Source organism: Eleutherodactylus coqui, chromosome 1, assembly GCF_035609145.1.
Source record: "Eleutherodactylus coqui strain aEleCoq1 chromosome 1, aEleCoq1.hap1, whole genome shotgun sequence".
NCBI classification, from domain to species: Eukaryota; Metazoa; Chordata; class Amphibia; order Anura; family Eleutherodactylidae; genus Eleutherodactylus; species Eleutherodactylus coqui.
Genome location: NC_089837.1, coordinates 171,282,285 through 171,301,636, shown reverse-complemented (window position 1 = coordinate 171,301,636; position 19,352 = coordinate 171,282,285). Strand labels below are relative to the sequence as shown.

The 19,352-nt window shown below is 43.6% G+C and overlaps 1 protein-coding gene across 1 annotated transcript in view; it reads right to left on the bottom strand.

Moving 5' to 3' along the window:
- Window positions 1–19,352, bottom strand: part of AGPAT5 (1-acylglycerol-3-phosphate O-acyltransferase 5) — a 73,175-nt gene that overhangs the window by 43,900 nt on the left and 9,923 nt on the right. The window contains exons 2-4 of the mRNA XM_066603638.1: window positions 16,548–16,614; window positions 15,518–15,633; window positions 12,074–12,163 (exon numbers count right to left, since the gene is read on the bottom strand). Of these exons, the coding sequence (XP_066459735.1) occupies window positions 12,074–12,163; window positions 15,518–15,633; window positions 16,548–16,614 (273 nt within the window). The remainder of the gene's footprint in view (window positions 1–12,073; window positions 12,164–15,517; window positions 15,634–16,547; window positions 16,615–19,352) is intronic.

Below are 19,352 nucleotides of genomic sequence, written 5' to 3'. Positions count from 1 at the left end.
GGTAATTATGGAGGCTGGTTGGGATGGGCACATAGGGCAATAAAATCGGGTATCCCCCCTCCTCTCATGCTTTTCGGGGGTCATTTTTTGACCTCAGTGGCGGGGATGGGGTGTAAAAAGTGGCGTTCCGTGAGTCTCCGTAAGCTTGATGAGGTGCGGCGGTCTCACACAGAAGACTCTCAACAAGCTGCTCCTGGAACTGCAGGAAGGCGAGCGTTCCCGGGGCTTCTTGTAAATTATGTATTACAGGTAGCGGTCTGAATAACGCCGGGCTCAGGCAGCCGTAGGTGGAATCTGCTTGTGGAGGCCCGCAGCGGATCCCAGCTGTGAGCCCGGCTGTGACCCTGCGTACGGCCGCGTAATGTACTGCGCATAACTGCGTACTTACACGGGCGGTCATGCGCAGTACACTTTTTTTTGTTGTTGTTTCTATTTCCCGCACCGTCGCTTAGCGATGACACGGGTACCCACAGCCCGTATACAACGTAGTTGCATATGGGCTGCAGGTATATCCATGACCATGGAGCACAATGGGCTCTATGTTGCGGATATCCGCGGTAAAATAGAACCTGCTGCGTTCTCTTTTCTGCGAGTGGATTACACAATTCCAACCCGCTAATGTGAGCGGAATTGTGTAATCCAATGCGATTGATCTGCGTATTACCGCTAATCAAACGCATGCGGAATCCGTAATTCGTATCCGGTCATGTGAGACCGGCCTAAGGTAGATCGCTACCATTTTTTCACGTGTCCGGGGACCGCTCAACGAGGCCACCCGTCACTGCTCCAGGCTCTCGGTGACCGTTGGTCGCCGAGAGCAAAGAGATATTAAGTTTCCTGGGCTCCCTGACTCCTGCGCATGTGTCCGGTGTTTTGCCGGCGGTCGCATGCGCAGAATACGGGAAAGTTCACGGAAGAAGATTGCGTCGGGGTGCAAATATGGAGGCCTCTGGTAAAAAGTTTTATCTCCTCTCACCGATCGCATTGGTGAGGGGAGATGAACCTTCCCCTTTTTTTAACTTTTACGTGATCGCCATTATTCTTTGGATAACGGCGAACACGTGATGAGGAACCGCTCACCGCGGCCCTCCGTGAAATCTCCAGGCTCTCGGCTAAGTTTTGTAGCCAGGAGCAGGGAGATTTTAAAAAAACCACGGCTTTTGCGCAAGCGCCTGCCACATTGGCGACGGGCGCGTGCGCAGAAGCTGGGGTGAGGTCCGCGGATAAATCCGCAGGCCTTAGGTACGTCATTTCATCCTCCCTCACGGATATGATCCGTGGGGGGAGATGAAAAGCAAGCTTTAACTTTTTAAAACTTTTTTTTTAACTTTTTGCACTATTTTTTCTTTTTTTACCTTTTACCCCTTTTTTTATTTTTTATTTTTTTACTTTTTGCACTTTTTTTTTTACTTTACATGATCACTGTCATCCATTGGATGACAGGGATCATGTCCCCAGTGACATCCCTCTGCTCTTGGCTACACATGGCAGCCAGGAGCAGAGCAATTTTGAATTCTCCGGGGCTCGAGCCCCTCTGTGCACGCGCCCGATGTCAATCATCGGGCGCGCATGCGCAGACGGGGATTTCGGGTCCCGGGACATCGGGACATCGCAGAGGACCGGGGGTGAGTATCTTCACCTCCCCTCATGGATCCGATCCATGAGGGGAGGTGAAACTTTACTTTTGTTTTACTTTTTCAACTTTTTCGCGATCACCGCTATCGCAATGGATAGCGGTGATCGCGGGCCCGGGGACCGCTCACAGTGGTCCCCGGTAACACCTCCTGGTTCCCGGCTACCTTCAGGAGCCGGGAGCCAGGAGATTTTAAATTTACCGGGGACACCCGGGCTTCTGCGCGTGACGTCATCGGCTGGCGCGCGTGCCGTCATCGGCTGGCGCGCATGCGCAGAAGGCCACCGGCGGGTCCGGGAGGACCAGATCTCCGGGGGACACCGCTGACAAGCCGTGTGAGTATTTTCAGCTGCCGTGATGGATCTGATCCATCATAGCAGCTGAATTACTACTTTTTTACGCACTTTACTTTTTTGCGATCGGCGCTATTCATTTTATAGCGCCGATCGCAATGCCGGGGGGGACTGCCCGCATCCTGGGATGACAGCTCCATGCTGTCGGCTACCTGCGGGCACCGACAGCATGGAGCTGTCACGTCCTCAGGCCAGTGGGCATCAATCCAAAGAGGATGCATAAAACTACGTCCTCTAGGTTTAAGGCCCACTTTCTGAGGACGTAGTTTCCCGATGGGACGGTCGTTAAGGGGTTAAAAATAACTCGAAGATTCAAATGCCAGTTAACATTTAATCCACTGATGCAACGACATTACGTAAGATTATGTAAAGGACAATATGTCAAAAGGTCAGTTGTCAGACAGCAAGAAGTGCCGACCTGTAATAGGACTGGCAGTGCCCCTTATGTGAAGCATGCATGGGCGGCTCAGTTGTAGAAACGAGGCAAGCTCTAGTTCTGCTGAATCCCAGCATCACAGCAGAAATAGACTTTTAATCCGAGAGGTACTAATTCTCTTTGTAATACTCTCCCACTGTATTATAAATCATATTGCTAATTTGCACCATCCGTTAGCTCTATGAATAAAGTCAGCATTGTAAACTAGGAAACTAACTGCGTTTGCCACAACTATGAAATGGCAACCAAATGGTTGTCAATGAGCTCAAGAACTTGCAAAAGGCAATAAGAATTTACAGTCTTGTTACCATTTGCGACTAGTCCTGATGCCTCACTTCAACTTTAGTACCGCCTCTCATGCTCAAAAAGGGCACACTGATGCTCCGGCAGGGAAAGTGGAAGTTTACTGAGCGCTGCTGTGCAAAATCCACAGCATTTCCACTATCTATGAACATGCTGGCAGGCCCCATCCATACAGCAACATTCTGCTCAATACAACCTACAGAGAAAAACTAGAATGACAATTCTTGCACCTCTTCTATGTTTTGGACTCTGTCCTGGTTTTGGCTCACAAATACCACTGTCTGAATGGGGCCTTAATGTTGGCAAGAATGCGATTTGCCGCTCTCTTCTCCTGCCCCAGTTTAATAGAAAAGTAGACCCTAATGCCCCCCCTCACACCGGCGCTTTTTACTGTGATTAGCGCGGCACTGATCACGGTACAACGCTCCCATTGTTTTCAATGGGACCGCTCATACAGGCACAGACAACCACTCAATTTTCGAGTGGTGCATGTTCTGTTTTTGAGTGTTTCAATGTTTTTAAACACGTGCGTCGTCCATTGAAATCAATGGGCAGAGCTTTCAGCGCTGCTGAAAACGCAGCGCAGCCTGGTGCCGTGTTTTTGACGGCGCCAAACGCCCTAGCTACACTAGCAAGTGCAGTCTGGGTCTCTGCCGTGGCTCTTTTTTTCCTAGCTTCCTTGATGGCACCTGCTCAGCTGTGCTGAAAATGCAGCCAAAAGGCTGGCAAAATGCGTGCCAGCGCTGCTGAAACCGAATGAGAAAAACCCTGTGTTTTTGCAAACGCCTGTTTGAGGGAGGCCTAGTAGGGAATGACAGGGAGTGCAGAGGAAAGTGATGGAGCAGAACCATGTGTTCTGAGCTGTATAGAAAGTGCTGCCAATTTGTTTTAATTAGTATTCCCCATGGCAAAACATAATAAATGTGATTGTTTGCAGAAGCCTGTGACATCCCATACACAGACTACTGCAGCATCTCATGGGAGACTGGGGTTTCAGCATTGTAGCTATGGTGATATGGGAGAGTACATGATCATTTAGGTTTTGCCATGAGCAACATTAATGAAAAAATGTTTAAATATCTTTCAATTTAGGAAGCAATGGCTTCAATGAAGTTTTCTAAGGCCTCCCTCACACAGACATTTGCAAGAACACAGCATTTCCCAACAGTGCGCTTACTGTGATTTCAGCAGCGCTGGCATCCGTTATGCCAGCGTTTTGAGCACAGCTACAAAAGGCAGCCAAGGAAGCTGAAAAAAGTCTGTCAGTGCACAGGAAGCTTGAAGCACTGCCAGAGATCGGTAGGGACTTGGCGGCACCCGTTAGGTGAGTTTTGCTTCTCCCCCATCTAGTGAAGCTAGAGCTGATTTTCGGGATAGGGCTTCTATTTCAGGCGCCCTCCGAAAATCTGTGTGTGGTTAATGCTGCCAAAAACGCGGCACCAACCACTGCCCATTCATTATCAATGGGCGACGCAGGGCTGAAAACAGCCAAATATAGAACATGCATCGCTGTCAAAGCACAGCATTGAAGATGCTGTGTTGTGACGCTTGTTTGAACAGCCCCATTGAAATAAATGGGAGCGTTGTACAGTGTTTTGCGCTGCGCTAAAAACATCTGTGCAAGGGAGGCCTAAATCTGGAACCCTGCAATGTCCAGGGCCTTATATATGGCAATGTTGAAAAAGGGGAATTCTTCCTGTCTGACCACTGAAAATAAATAACCAAAAAGATTAGATAGCTGCTGGCAGACAGCTCTCCACCCCCTCATGGAGACAAAGGATCAGGCAAGTTGAAATGCAACTGCCTGATCTTTCTCTTTCCGGATATTTGTCATTGGGGGAAGAGTCTAGAAGCCGTCATACACATTGGATGGTTGGCTAATGTAGTCCAAATTGGCAGGTTTAGAAGATTTAGATCTAATGTGCATAGCCAGCTAAAAAGGGGCTACCAGGTAAGGAAGATTGAAGCCAAGGACATGTGACTGCCTGCATTGACTCACTTTGACCAGTGATTAGCTGTAGCAGTTAAATGTCCCACTTATGGGACGTCATCCCTCTGCAGCCGGGTATCGGCAAGAAAGGAACGGAACGTTTTATTTGTTTGGTTTTTTTGCCCAAACTGGTTCAAAGTGGTGGAGTAACCAAAACACACAAAAAACTTCTTTCTGGATAAGCCCTTTATCTTTCCCCCAAAAGTCTACAATATAATAGCCACTTTTGTTTTATGGAATGCTGGGTTTTTTTACTCCACTGAATTCATGGGCGAAAGACACTGAAAAAAACTGCATATGGAACCAAGATGTAGATTTTCCATAGAAGTATTACGGCTTCCTTGGCAAACCCCATCTGCTGACTCCCGCATTAAAGGGTTTTACTGCAGTTTCAGTGTTGCGGTAGTGATGCATCATTTTTGTGGCTAAATCGCTGAAGTGATTTTGATGAAATTTCACAGGGAAAGCGTGTATCTGGAGGAAGGACATATGCATTTTCGGGATAAAACGTAGCCTAGGAGTTTTCCAGGAAGCGCAACAAGACAGATTTGATGATGCGCAAGTACACCTCCGCTCTGCTGCGCCATGTGGCGAGGCGGAGGGGAAGGGGGTGCACATCATCAGCTATGCCTACACAAACAGGCAGACGTTGTTGCCGCACGTGAGATTTTTAAATATGGCAGAGTGGAGGGGAAAGGGAGTGCAGATCATAAGCTAGGCCTCCCCAAACGGGCAGACACGTGAGGGTAGAAGTCATTGCCACACAATACAATTATTAAGCTGGCAGTGCCCGGGATTAAAACTTGAACGGAAGACACCAACGTGGATTGAGTTTTTAAAGAAAATCTGTGCTACCCATTGCAACCAATCACAGCACAGCTTTTATTTTACCTCAGCAGTATAGGATGTTGTTCATAGCACAGAGGAACTGATAAGTAAGGTTTATTCTCAAATGCAACCTAATATGGAAAATAAAGAACGGTTGTGTCAAAGGGTAATTTTGGCACCAACTAATGAAACAGTAGGACAGATGAATGAAAATTATTTCACAAGTCGAAGGAGAAATTGTAGAGTATCTGTGGGTGGATAATATTATGGACACTGAACAAGTCACCTCACACTCTGTAGAGTTCCTTAACTCTTTGGAATGGTCAAGAGGGGCTTCCCATAAGCTGAGGATAAAAGTTGGTGTGCAGTCCTATTAATGCGTAATATTGATGCACCAAAACTGTGCAACAGCACATGATTACAGGTTACACACCTGGGGTGAAATATTGTGAGCCATTATTATGACTGGAATAGCAAAAGGAGAAAGTATTTTAATTCCATGCATTTTGATAACGGATTTGCCTTTTTAATTCAAAGGGCTGCAATTCCCTCTAAAAAAAAAAGCATTTGCGATGACTATCAATCAAGCTCAAGGGCAAACCCTCAAGGTAGCAGGTATACATTTAGAAAAAGCATGTTTTTCTCATGGGCAACTGTAATGAGGGGAGCATGGCTGGTCTTATACGTCTCCTCACTCACCATCTTGATGCGCTCACAAAAGTAGAGGGGGTACCCCTCCCGACCTATGTCTCAGGCCTCTCACTAGCCAAGCCAGCATCCTACTGCACACTGATGAGGGGCAAAAAAAAACACGAAACAGCTGTCTGTGCATGGATTCTGGCTTGTTTTTTAACTCCCAATCACTTTTCTATAGACCTGTATAAAGGGTCAAGCATTGATTTGAAGGAATACAGCCATCCAATATGTGGCACTACAGAGGTATTGTTCCATCTTCCTTATTTGCATATTACCCAGAACAGTACAGATGGCCTTATAAGTCTCCTCACTCATCTTCTTTGTGCTCTCCCTATGGAGAGATGATACTCCCCTCCCAACTATACAGCAAAACACAGATTAGATTCAAAAAATAATAATAATTCCATGTGGGCGAAGTTACGGGTAACAAGCTAGTACACTATAATTTCATGGTATTCATTCAATTTAGGAGTTCATTCAATCTGGGAGAATGATAAGACATGAATCTATTACATACAGCCTGAAAGTGTATTTTCAAAATTAAAATTTTGGTTAGAAAGTTATCCTTTCAACTAAACACATGTAGAAGATGATGTTCACACACAACATTTTTAATTCAATAAGAAGGTCAAGTCAAAGTCAGTTTGTGAATATTTAAGGAATTTAACTAAATCATTTCTCCCTCCCGAGCTTGCCATCGCATTTAACACTTCATTATTAAAGCCCCTTTCATATAAGTCATAACTGAAAATATCAGCGTTGACACGACAAAGGTTGCAATTTCATATATGTCAAATATAAAGGCCTCTTTGCTAAATTCCTCCCAGTAAGTAAAGATTCCATGATATTAAGCCCCAACAAATCTGATTTATTGACATACTAATATTAGGGAAAATAAAACAACTGGGATTTATCAAGTGCTGTCAAGTGATGCATGAAGCCAACAGCACTGAGAAATCACTAGGACATCAAGCATAGAAAGTGAAATAATGTGAAGAATTTAGTTATAATCTTCAGGAAAGTCATGGGAAATGTCATCTGGCACAACAAATAGTCAACTATCAAATTTAATGTACATTGCTAAAGATGCTGGAGTAACATTAACTAGCATGCAGCATTATTATTGAGCATTAGAGCAAAGAGGAGAACACAGTACAGTTCATACAGTAGGGTACACCAGCCCATCAGACACCACTGCAATCCTCATCAGCTACGTAGATCCTTCCAACGTTGTTTGGGCATGGTATTAATGCATGACCCCTTTATATAAGCAAAGGGGCCGTCAAGTACGCAAATGTAATTTCTAAATTAAACTGTACATATCAAAAAAGAGGAAATGTGAACTTCCATGTATGTCTGCCAGCAATCAAAAAGGTCCTTATCGCTCATCATTAGTCCATTTAATCACTCACACTGGGCATGCTGTAGGTGGCTTTAGAGAGACAGTCCTGCTACTGCAATAGAGGGAGGCTTAAAGTGCACGCTATATTTTATGCTGTGGTTTTGCCGCAGTCACACAAAGAATTCATCTAAGGCCAAGGAGAGGCGAGAAATCCATTTTTTTTTAGCTGCCACAAATGATCAATAGACCCCATTTAGAGATTTATAAAAAGTGCAAGAGGAAAAGCAAAAAACAACTGTAATTATTTGCTATAAGCAACAAAGGCAGCGATTTTATACAGTTTTAATAAATCTGCCCCAATGTTCCAGGAATGGCTGATAGAAAATAACCCACAACATGGCATTACACTGACTGGTAGGACATGCGGCAGTTTAAAAGAAAACTAATAGCAGCTGTTCCTATAATGGCACTTCTAGCGACTGCTTCTTGTAAATGTGCCTTTACGGTCTATTTAGTCTGTAATCTACGGCAAAGAAAAACTAAGTGGCCTACAAGTCTGCAGCAAAGTCTACATGTGCATGTCACCCTTCATCCAGTTCTACACAGATGAATACCAACGGACCATCTGATGTGTATGGGATTGTACTATGCTTTATGGATGTGTTATACGATAAACCAGATCATACATCTGAGGTTTGTGTAGAAGATGAAAGGGGAAGAGATGATCAGGAAGACACAGGTCAGGCTGATGGGTGTAAATTGTCCGTATAATGAGTCATAAACCCAGGTGTTAACTTAGGACTCAAAACACCCAGGTTTAACCTATTTAACGACCAGGCTGTTTTGTGCCTAAAAGGACCAGACACTTAAGTGGTCATGCCTACGGCCGTGATAGACTCCGCCTGCGGAATACCACAGCAGAGTCTGTCACGGCACAACCCCACCGCAAAAAACCCCAACTCACCTCCCGGATCCACTGTGCGAGTCCCACATGACGCACAGACGCGCAACCGCAGTACAGCGCATGACGCGTCGGCAGTGTCATATAACGCGCCCGGCGGTGGGCAGGGAAGCGTATTCATGCTTTACTTCCACTGTACTACAGCGGAAGCATAGTGTGACGGCCGGCTTCCAGTGACTACAACGGAGCGTATTCCCGCGGCATTTAGAATATGCCGTGGTTTATTTCACGCAGTGGAATTCCGCAGCGTGAACATTGCACTATTAGGTTTAACTGTTTGCAATCCAATTTTGGATTCAGGGTTTCCTAGGGGGTTTTCTCTTTCTGCCATTATAGAATGGCGCCACCTACTAGCTAGAGCCAGTACTGTGGTATTGGACATGCTGGAGAGGCCCCTGACAACAGAGCGGCCAGTAATATACAGTAAGAATACCCTATCGGACGTCTTCTGACATAGGAAGCTGTGCAGCCTTCAATCAGAATGTCTTTAGACGTCAGACAGTGGATTGGAAAGGGTTAATAGACCTAATAGCTGCAGTGTAACGCGACAAAAATCCGGCTGTGGGCATTGGCCCCCTGGGGATTTTACCCATGTGGTTGTTTTACTTCTCTATTTTTTTTTCTTTCAGCTACCAAAATTATTTTTGCTGCATTTTTTTCTTTCGTGACATATAGGGCTATTTTTTAAAGGATTTTTCGCAAATTCTTTTTTTCCTGCTTTTTAGTTTTACTGGGGGTAAATAGCTAAAAAAAAAAAAATGTAATTTGACACTTTCCCACTGTAGCTGGGGTATCCATAGGAACCTCACTTACAGGGTAAAACATCCCCCTGTAGTGACAGTAGTTACAGTCAGAGCTCATCAGGTCTGATAGGACCCTGCAGCTCTGCTGTATCGAGGGCTTCCGGTGGTCACGTGATCGCCAAATCGCACAGAGGAAGAAACACTTCCACTTAGTACATAGCGCTCAATGAGCACTATGTACCAGGGAAAAGCGGAAGCCGTTAAAAACTGCTTCTCCCTCCTAACAGCTGACAACCCCACCTGTTCCTGCTTGATTGCAGCAGCAGAGGCTTTAATCCCACGCTGTATTTTTACTATCGCCTGTGTGAAAGAGGCCTTATATACATCTGTGTATGAGTCTTCAGCAGCTAAATGGAGCAGACATGCAGCAAAGCCAGCTATAGGGCCACAGTGCTTGGATGAGCTCAGCAGCTCTTTAGTTTCAGCGATCAGCGGGGGTCTAAGTACCCACAGTCCCACTGATCAAAATTTTTGGCATGTCGCTCTAACATGTCAAAAGTTTTTAAAAAGTGCAACTGCACTTTAAAGATGATCTAAGACCAAGTCTTACTTTAGCTGGTCAGAAAACCATTGTTGCTGTAAATCAAACATTGGACCATTTGCTCTGCTCATACATTTTGCATTGTTTTCTGATAAATCAGCATAATATGGTATTGACAGAGAGCAGTTAAGAAAAATATGTTTAGTTGTACAAAATACTCAAAATTTGGTATCACCATAACCGTAGTGACCCACAGAATAAAGACAATATGTAATTTTCACCACATTGTGACCACCATAAGAAGAATCCCCCTTTCCCAATAAAAACTGAGAAACTATTTATTTCTTTCTTCCCCATTTCTAAATGTTGAAAAATGTTCCTATAGATTATATGATATGTAAAAATGGTAACACTGAAAAACAGAATTCGCCCTGTCAAAAAGCCTCATGTGGCTTTATCACTGGAAAAATAAAAAGTTAGGACTTTTTTTGAAAGAGGATAGAAAAATGCAAACGAAAGAGCTGGAAGGGGTTAATGGATTCATGTCTGCAAACACTTGTAGCTCTTTAGATCAATTATCTAAAGATATACAAGTGCATCATCTTCATTCCATGTAGCTTGGTACAACTATTCACAGTTACATGTATGGAGACTTTTGCCCCAGCCTGAAGAAGGAACCCGCATGATCATATATAGAGATGAGCGAACGTACTCGTTTCGAGTAATTACTCGATCGAGCGCCGCGATTTTCGAGTACTTCAGTACTCAGGTGAAAAGATTCAGGGGGCGCCCTCTCCCCCCACTCCCCGCTGCAAGCCCCCACTCACCCACGGTGCCCCCGAATCTTTTCGCCCGAGTACGGAAGTACTCAAAAATCGCGGTACTCGGGCGAAAAAGGGGCGTGACCGAGTAGGCTCGCTCATCTCTAATCATATAGCCCTACAGCACTATAAAAGATGATGATCAAGTTATTCCAAAATAAAGCTATTTTTATGGTATTTCATTTCAAATTAAAATATGCAATTAGAACACAAAGCACATGTTTCTCTAGGCCGGGGACAGAAGTGGAAGATTACAGCTGGTCATACAAATGACAGCTTTAGTAGAGAGTGCATGTCATTTTAATAGAGCAGAAGGGAAAAGCAGCCAAGGTCCCCCCGGAGGTGTTAATAATTTCCATGGGAAATTAAGAATCTGACGGGTTAAATTCCAACCGCCTTGCTTCTGCCCCCATAGTCTCCAGAGCTATTAGAATGCCTGTGAAGGATACCAAATTGTAATGTCTATGACCAGGACCACTTCAAAGCATACCTAACTGTTCAGACATTAAATAGTGGATTGTAATGGGGCTGATTTACAGTGGTAAGCATGGCTGCCCCCCCCCCCCCCCCCAAAAAAATAAAATTTTAATATCCCAGAAACGCCCTTGTTACGTTTAAAGGGGTTGTCCCACGGCAGCAAGTGGGGTTATACACTTCTGTATGGTCATATTAATGCACTTTGTAATATACATTGTGCATTAAATATGAGCCATACAGAAGTTATTCACTTACCTGTTCCGTTGCTGGCGTCCCCGTCGCCATGGTGCCATCTAATTTCAGCGTCTAATCGCCCGATTAGAAGCGCTTGCGCAGATGGGTCTTTTCCCTTCGGCTCGGTCCGGCAGCAGCGGTGTTCTGGCCCCGCCCCCTTGTACACGTCATCGCGTAGCTCCGCCTCGTCACGTGTGCCGATTCCAGCCAATCAGGAGGCTGGAATCGGCACACGTGACGGGGCGGAGCTACGCGATGACGCGTACAAGGGGGCGGTGCCAGAACGCCGCTCGTGCCAGACAGCCTGTGCAGACAGCCCCTTCCCCACAGCTAAGATGTTCTAACATCCTAGTTACTAAAGAAGCTCAACACCTAACAACAAGCAGTGGAGCTGCACTTATGCCTTGATTTACAGTAAGACAACTGCTGAAAAGTTCTCTCCACAGAAAGTGTTAGACTATCAATAAGGCTTAGTGGTCAGTGTGAAAACTGCAGAATACCCCCACCCCTAAAATAGATTGGAGGCATAGAGGAAAAAAAAAATTCTTACATATGTTTCACCTAGAAACTTGACAAATACAATAGGTAATTTTGAGATGACACATTCCCCTTAAAGTCAAGCCTCATTATAAAAAGGCAAAATATTTCAGAAACTAGTTAGGTAAAACAAATTATAATCCATCAATATATATTAGTTGAAAATGCATGATCTTACTGGAGTTTGTGCCTTCATCTGGGACTGAAGCTTATTTTTCATCCTCATCTCATTAAACTTGGCACTTCTTTTGACATAAATTCCACCATGCTGTCAAAAACAGTTAAGGATCACTGCATTAAAAGTGTCAGATAGAAACATTAAACACATTCTGTTTCTCACAATGAGAAGTTTCCACAGGTTATTAATAAATTGTGACTTCTTGGAAATTAGTTTTTGTTTTTATCTTGTAAAAAGAGCAAGCCAAGTAGATGGTAAGGCTACAAAATATGCTGCTTGCACCTAACTTTTTGGGTTGTATTAGAGGACACCAGATGGCAGCCAAGATCTTGCAAATGGCGACAACATTTTTACTCTCATTGTCATTTGCCACTACCTCTTCCACCAGGCTGTATGGAAAGTAAAGTTTACTCTGAATCTAACAGATGTGTCACATGTCAGGCTTGTTTGCTAGAAGACCATGCCACTGACATATATTGCCAGGCAGAAGCTGGAGCCGCTTTTTCTCAGTGTTGCCCGATAAGTTATCTGCATTGCCTATCAAGGACTTCAGAAGAATCGGAGATCCAGGGATTACTCCAAATCCCAGATTGGAGTCAGGAAGAAGTTGTTCCCCTTGAATGCGGAAAATTGGCTTCTACCTCATTGGGTTTTATTCTTTTTACCTCCTCTAATTTAAAGGGGTGGTCTCGCGAAAGCAAGTGGGTCTATACACTTCTGTATGGCCATATTAATGCACTTTGTAATATACATCGTGCATTAAATATGAGCCATACAGAAGTTATTCACTTACCTGCTCCGTTGCTAGCGTCCCCGTTGCCATGGTTCCGTCTAACTTCGGTGTCTTCTTGCTTTTTTAGACGCGCTTGCGCAGATGCATCTTCTCCCTTCGGCTGGTCTTGGAAGCATCGGCATTTTGGCTCCGCCCCCTTGTACGCATCATCGCGTAGCTCCGCCCCATGACGTGTGCCGGTTCCAGCCTCCTGATTGGCTGGAATCGGCACATGACGGGGGCGGAGCTACGCGATGACGCGAAAAGGGGGCGGAGCCAAAACTCCGATGCTTCCAAGACCAGCCGAAGGGAGAAGATGCATCTGCGCAAGCGCGTCTAAAAAAGCAAGAAGACACCGAAGTTAGACGGAACCATGGCAACGGGGACGCTAGCAACGGAGCAGGTAAGTGAATAACTTCTGTATGGCTCATATTTAATGCACGATGTATATTACAAAGTGCATTAATATGGCCATACAGAAGTGTATAGACCCACTTGCTTTCGCGAGACCACCCCTTTAACATTGGAGTTAGGGATAGGGGTAGTAATAGGGTGAATTACATGGGCATATGTCTTTTTTCGGCCGTACATACTAGGTTACTTTGTTATTGAAAAAGTATGTAACACATGCCAACAGCTCCTATGACTGTGATAAGAGAATGGAGGGGGCGACCTAGCTCTAGTCAATGTGATTAGGTTTTAGGGTGTGAGAAGAATGTCTCCTACAAATGTGGAGTTGCAGTTGGTAATGTTCATTTTTAGGCCTCATGTCCACGGGGAAAATCAGGCCCGCTACGGATTCTCCATGTAGAATCTGCAGCGGGTCCCTCCTGCCCCGCGGACATGAGGGCTGAAAATAGGAATAAATAAGAATAAACTCACCTCCCACCCGCTCAGTTTCTTCTCTTCTCTGCGGCGTCATCTTCTCTCGTCGCGGCCGGATCTTCTTTCTTCGGCTCGGCGGATGTGCATGATGACGTCGGTGACGTGCCCCGCGCATGCGCCGGGCCGAAGCAAAATGATCCGGCCGCGACAGAGAAGATGGCGCCGCGGCGAAGAGAAGAACCGGAGCGTGTGAGTAAAACCAGATTTTTGTGTCCCGCGGATCCGGACGGCTTCCATAGCCTTCAATAGAAGCCCGCGGGAGCCGTCCCCGCGGGAGACCCGCATGAAAATGGAGCATGGTCCAGATTTTTTCATGCTCCATTTTTTTAAAAATCACTTTTATTGACGATCCGCGGGTATTTATCTATCCCGCGGGTGGTCAATGCATCCCTATGGGGTGCGGATCCGCTGCGGATTTTAATTCTTATTTTGCCCGTGGACATGAGCCCTTAGGCTTCGACCAAACCAAAACAATGGGTGTGACTGCTATACTGAAAGGGGGCCGCTCTGAATGCAACTGCTATACTGCAAGGGGGCTGCTCCGGATGTATATACTAGAGCATAGCATGGTAAACATTAAACTGCGGGGACGGGGAAGCACTCCACTGTGCACGCAATTATTACTGGGAGGAGAGCTTTGTATGATCAGTGTAGATTAAAAAATTTTCAGTGTCATCAGTTTTTGTTTTTTTAAACACTATTTTAACATTGTATATGAATTTAAATTTGGTGACTAAATTTCATTTGCCCCCTAAAATTCTCAGTCTAAGAGCCAATGGCTTTTAAAGTACTGTTTAGTCTGATGCAGTAGTCTGTTAATTTCTATAGAAATTCTTACAAAAACCAAAAAACACACAATTAGGCCACTGGAATTACTGTACACCACTGAAAGGAAAATTCCAGCAAGAAAAATGTGTCACCTGCCCACTGGATAAATTGTAAGTCATATTGCAGGAACCCTAACTGTCCTGTGGTGAGGAGCTGTCTGTAGGGTCCGGCAGTTTAGCAGGAGTGTTGCCACTCCATTCAGACTCTATGGAACTTATGGAAAATGCCAAATAAGAAGAGTGGTAGACTCAGACTGAGAATCCACACCGCCCTAAGCTCATGTGCAGCGAGGAGGATTTCCAATGGAGCAACAGTCGAGTCAGTCCCACAGACATTGCACGCGGTATCAGGGCACATGCTCTACCAACGCTCCATTAAAATTCCTACTCACTTTGGTTATGCACAAAGGAGGAACTCAGGATCCTGTTCCAGTAATTGTGGATACATGAAATACACATTATGAGACAACTGCTTTAAGGTAAAATTAATAGCCAGCCTTTTTGCCTTGCAGTACTGCTACACCGTTGCATTAATATGCGAATACTACCTAAAGGGGTTTAGAATTTGCTCCAATTAAAATATACTTTTGATAAGATGGAAGGATATGAATAACTTCAGATTTTTTCTTTTAGGCCCCCTGTCCACGGCCGTTATGGAATATCGCTAGCGATATTCCGCCGCGGGGGATGAGGGGGGAGCGCTATCAGGTCTCAGCCTTGAGCCCATCTAATAGATAGGCTCATAGCGGAGAATTGTGGCATGCCGCGATTTAGATGCCACGAGCGGAGAATCGCTATGATTCTCTGCTAGTGAACGCCGGTGCTGCGCTTTCCATAGCAACGCTATGGAAAGCTTCACACAGCGTGATCTGCTGGTGATTTATTGTCCGTGGACAGGCAGCCTTAAAGATTCTTCTCCACTTTCAAACAAAGACTTTTGCTGCCAATCCCACAAATTACCTGGGAGAAATACCAGCCATACAGAGGAAGAAACTTCAGGCCATCTTTCAGAACATATCGAACGTGTCCCAGTGCATTCTGCTGTACAGCCATCATGTTTGCAATAATCCAGTCAACTGCCAAAGAGACACCAAGAAGAAAGCTGTATATTATTGTCAGTAACTCATTTGCTCAAAAACCCCATTACCTACACAGCGATGCAGTTCATATAATTCTATCAGCATTGGTAAAGCCCCTGGAGCGGCTCGGACAAGAACGTTTTTTTGTAATCAAGTAGCACTCAGTAGGAAAAGGTGCAGAGAGTCCAACACTCGAAGATCCCGATATAAAGTTTATTGGCGACCGTGTAACAAACACTTGTAGAACATGTAGTTTTGTCAGTCACACATTGTCCAAGACTCTAGTGGTATGAATACATTTAATATCAGGGGTTATCATTGTAACATGTTATCTGTAAGATCATTTGTCCTATGTGGGATGTGCAGCAAGAAATTAAGTAAAGGCCCATTTAGACACAGATTATCGCTCAAAAGATGTCTTGAGTGATAATCCTTGTGTCATTTACAGCACAAGATGATCGCTAAAAAACTGAGCAATCACCTTGTGCTTGGAGCGGAGGATGCAGAAGACAAGCAGAACCGCTTGTCTTCTGCATCCAGCTGTTCTCTGCTCCGAGCGCTCGGCTGTTATATTGCTGTACTAAGGTGTGAACAAAGACTTGGGTCTAACATGGGTGCACTTTGGCATCCATACCACAGCTGACACATGCAGACCTTCCACTGGTAGGGATGCATGTTAAGCATTGGAGCTGCGGGGAGTTTGGATGCTGCAGTTATAGTATGGATGCTAGAATTCACCTTACATCTGTGTAGAACTGCTCTAGTCCTGAGAGTATTGTCAGATTACAGTGTATCTGCTGAAGGCACACTAGTCATGGAAGCCAATAGCTCTGGTACGTGATGAAAAAACAAGACTATTGGAAATATGGATACACATTAAGATTTACATTTCATTGCAGCACTTTACCCACCTGTACATTGATGATTGGATAGATACAAAATGTTTTCCTTTTCTGGCAACTCTCCATATATCACTATCTGACAAAAAAATGGAAAAAAAGTGATTTTAATATATAGAAACTGTATTGCGATACAAATTCTTAGTATATGAAAGGGCTGTACCAGCACAACAGATGCTTACATAGTAGCTGAATGAGATGTTCAAGGGAGCAAGCAAGCAGCGTCTGCCTACCTGAACACAGGGAAAGTGCTGACAGAAGGTAATGTATAGGTAGCTGACCTACAAAACAGCTGCACCAAGTCCTTACAGACGCAAAGATGAAAAAACACCTGGTCCTTTTGCACATGATCAGCCTCCTATGCTCTAGTAAGACAGTCCAAGTGATTCTTACACTGCTCATTTTTAAACAGAACACTTTTTTTAAAATTTTTTTTATTTTTTAAGTGGTTGCTAAAAACTGATAAATGGTCATCTATATATATGTGCGGAGTACCAAGAAACTTATGATAAACTCCTAAAAAGGGGTTGTGCAGAAGTTTCCCTGCTGCAGCTGCTGGAAGGGGAGATGTGTAGCTGGCAGCGGCTTCTGCGGCAGGTTTAGCAGATTACCCAAGATGCCGAGAGATACAATCAGCTGTTCCCCACGGCCCTGCATTCTGGGAGGAGCTTTTCATTTTGGCACAACCCCTTCAGTGGCGGGTTTCTTACCACCCTGTCAAACCTACCAGGGCAGGTTTGTTGTTTTGTTTTGTTTTTAAACGGGCCAATCATTTAATTTCAACTAATTTTCCAGTCGCGTTCCAAGTGCCATAACCTTTTCATTTTTCCATTGACACGGCCATGTGAGGGCTTGTTTTTTGCAGGACAAGTTGTACTTTTTGATGGCATCATTTTTGGATATATATAATGTATTGCATAACTTTTGTAAAAAAAAAATTGTAGGGAGATTTGGGGGGAAAAAAAAAAAAAAATTTTGCCATTTGTTTTTTTTATTTCATTTTTACGGCGTTCAGCGTGCAGAATAAATAGTGTGATAACATTACTCTGAGTCACACGATTCCGGCGATACCAAGTTTATACAGTTTTTTTATGTTTTGCTATTTTTGTACATTTAAAACATTTTTCTTAAAAGGTTTGCTTTTGTGTCGCCGTATTAATGTTATTTTTCCATTGCCAGAGCCCCAGAAGGCCTTGTTTTTTGCGGGATGAACTCCAGTCTTCATTTATCTGATTTTTAGGAACATGTAAAATTTTGATCGCGTTTTATTCCATTTTTTCTAGAGGCAAGATTAACAAGATCTGTAATTCTGGCATGTTTATTTTTCACTGCATTCTCCGAGCCGTATAAATAATGTATTGAAGTCATTCTACAGGCCGGTACGATTGTACCAATACCAAATTGTAATAGTTTTTTTCTTTTTCGCAGTTTAAAAAAAATATTTATATTTTTATCGCTACAGTCAAAGACCCCTAGCATTTTAATTTTTTTCATCAACAGAGCTGTGTAAGGGTATTTATTTTGCGGGATGAGTTGTACTTTTTATTAGTACCATTTATTGATCTGTGCTAAATTTTGATCACTTTCTATTCCGTTTATTGTATGGTGAGATAGGCTAAATTAGCTATTTTTGCCACGTTTTAAATTTTCTTCCATACCGTGCATCTGGCAGATTATCTGCTTCCCACTCCAGGACGTACATTTACGTCCTGCAGCTTCGGGGTATGCATGATGAGAGAGCGCGGCGCAACCTCTCTTCATACAGCGCGAACGTCAGCATTTCATTACACCCACAGGCAATAGCTGCAATCATACAGCATTACGTCATACTGCAAGAGCGATCAAAGCATCGCTAGTTGTGGTCCCCCAGGAGGCATAAAGGAAAAGAAAAAAAAATAAAATAAAGTTCAATGAAGTTTTATTTAATTGTAAAAAAAAAAAAAAAAAAAAAAAAAAAAGTTACAAAAGTTTAAATCACCCTCCTTTTGCCATATCTATAATAAAAAAAATCTAAATCATAAAAATATATATTTCGTATTGCTGCGTCCGTAAAAGTCAAAGTATCAAAGTAGTGCATTATTTACCCCACACGGTGAACGTGGTATGAAAAAAAAATAAAGAATGCTAGAAAAGCACTTTCAGTCACCCTGTCCCCCAGAAAAAAAAAATACAATAAAAATCAAAAAGTCGTATGTATTCCCAATTGGTACTAACGTAAACTACAAACTACAGGACATCCTGCAAAAAATGAGCCCTCGCTTAAAATCTGTCGACAAAAAAATAATAAAGTTATTGTGCGCAGAAGATGCAGCAGAAAATAATTTTAAAAAATTAAATGTCTTTGAAAAAAATACAAGTACTACAGCAAAAAAAAACAAAAAACTATACAAGTTTGGTATCATATTAATCATACTGACCCATAGAATAAAGTTAAAATGTAAGTTTTGTTGCAGTTTGTTTGCCGTAGAAACAAAACGCACTGAAAGTTAGTGGAATGTCTTTTTTTTTTCATTTTACTCATTTTGGATTTTGTAAAAGTTTTTGAGTACATTATATGGTACTTTAAATAGCAGCATTGAAAAATACAACTCGTCCCGTCAAAAACAAGCCCTCATGCAGTGACGTTGATGGATAAATAAATGAGTTATGATTTTTTAAAAGGGCGGCGCCATGTCATTGAGGGTTTAAATAATGTACTAACCTTTTCTGGGTCATTACGACGCACGGATACCACATGCGTAATTTAGTTTTTAACTTAATTTTTTTTACAATGTAAAAGGGAGAAAGGCGTTTTTTTTTATTTTTCAACTTTGGCCC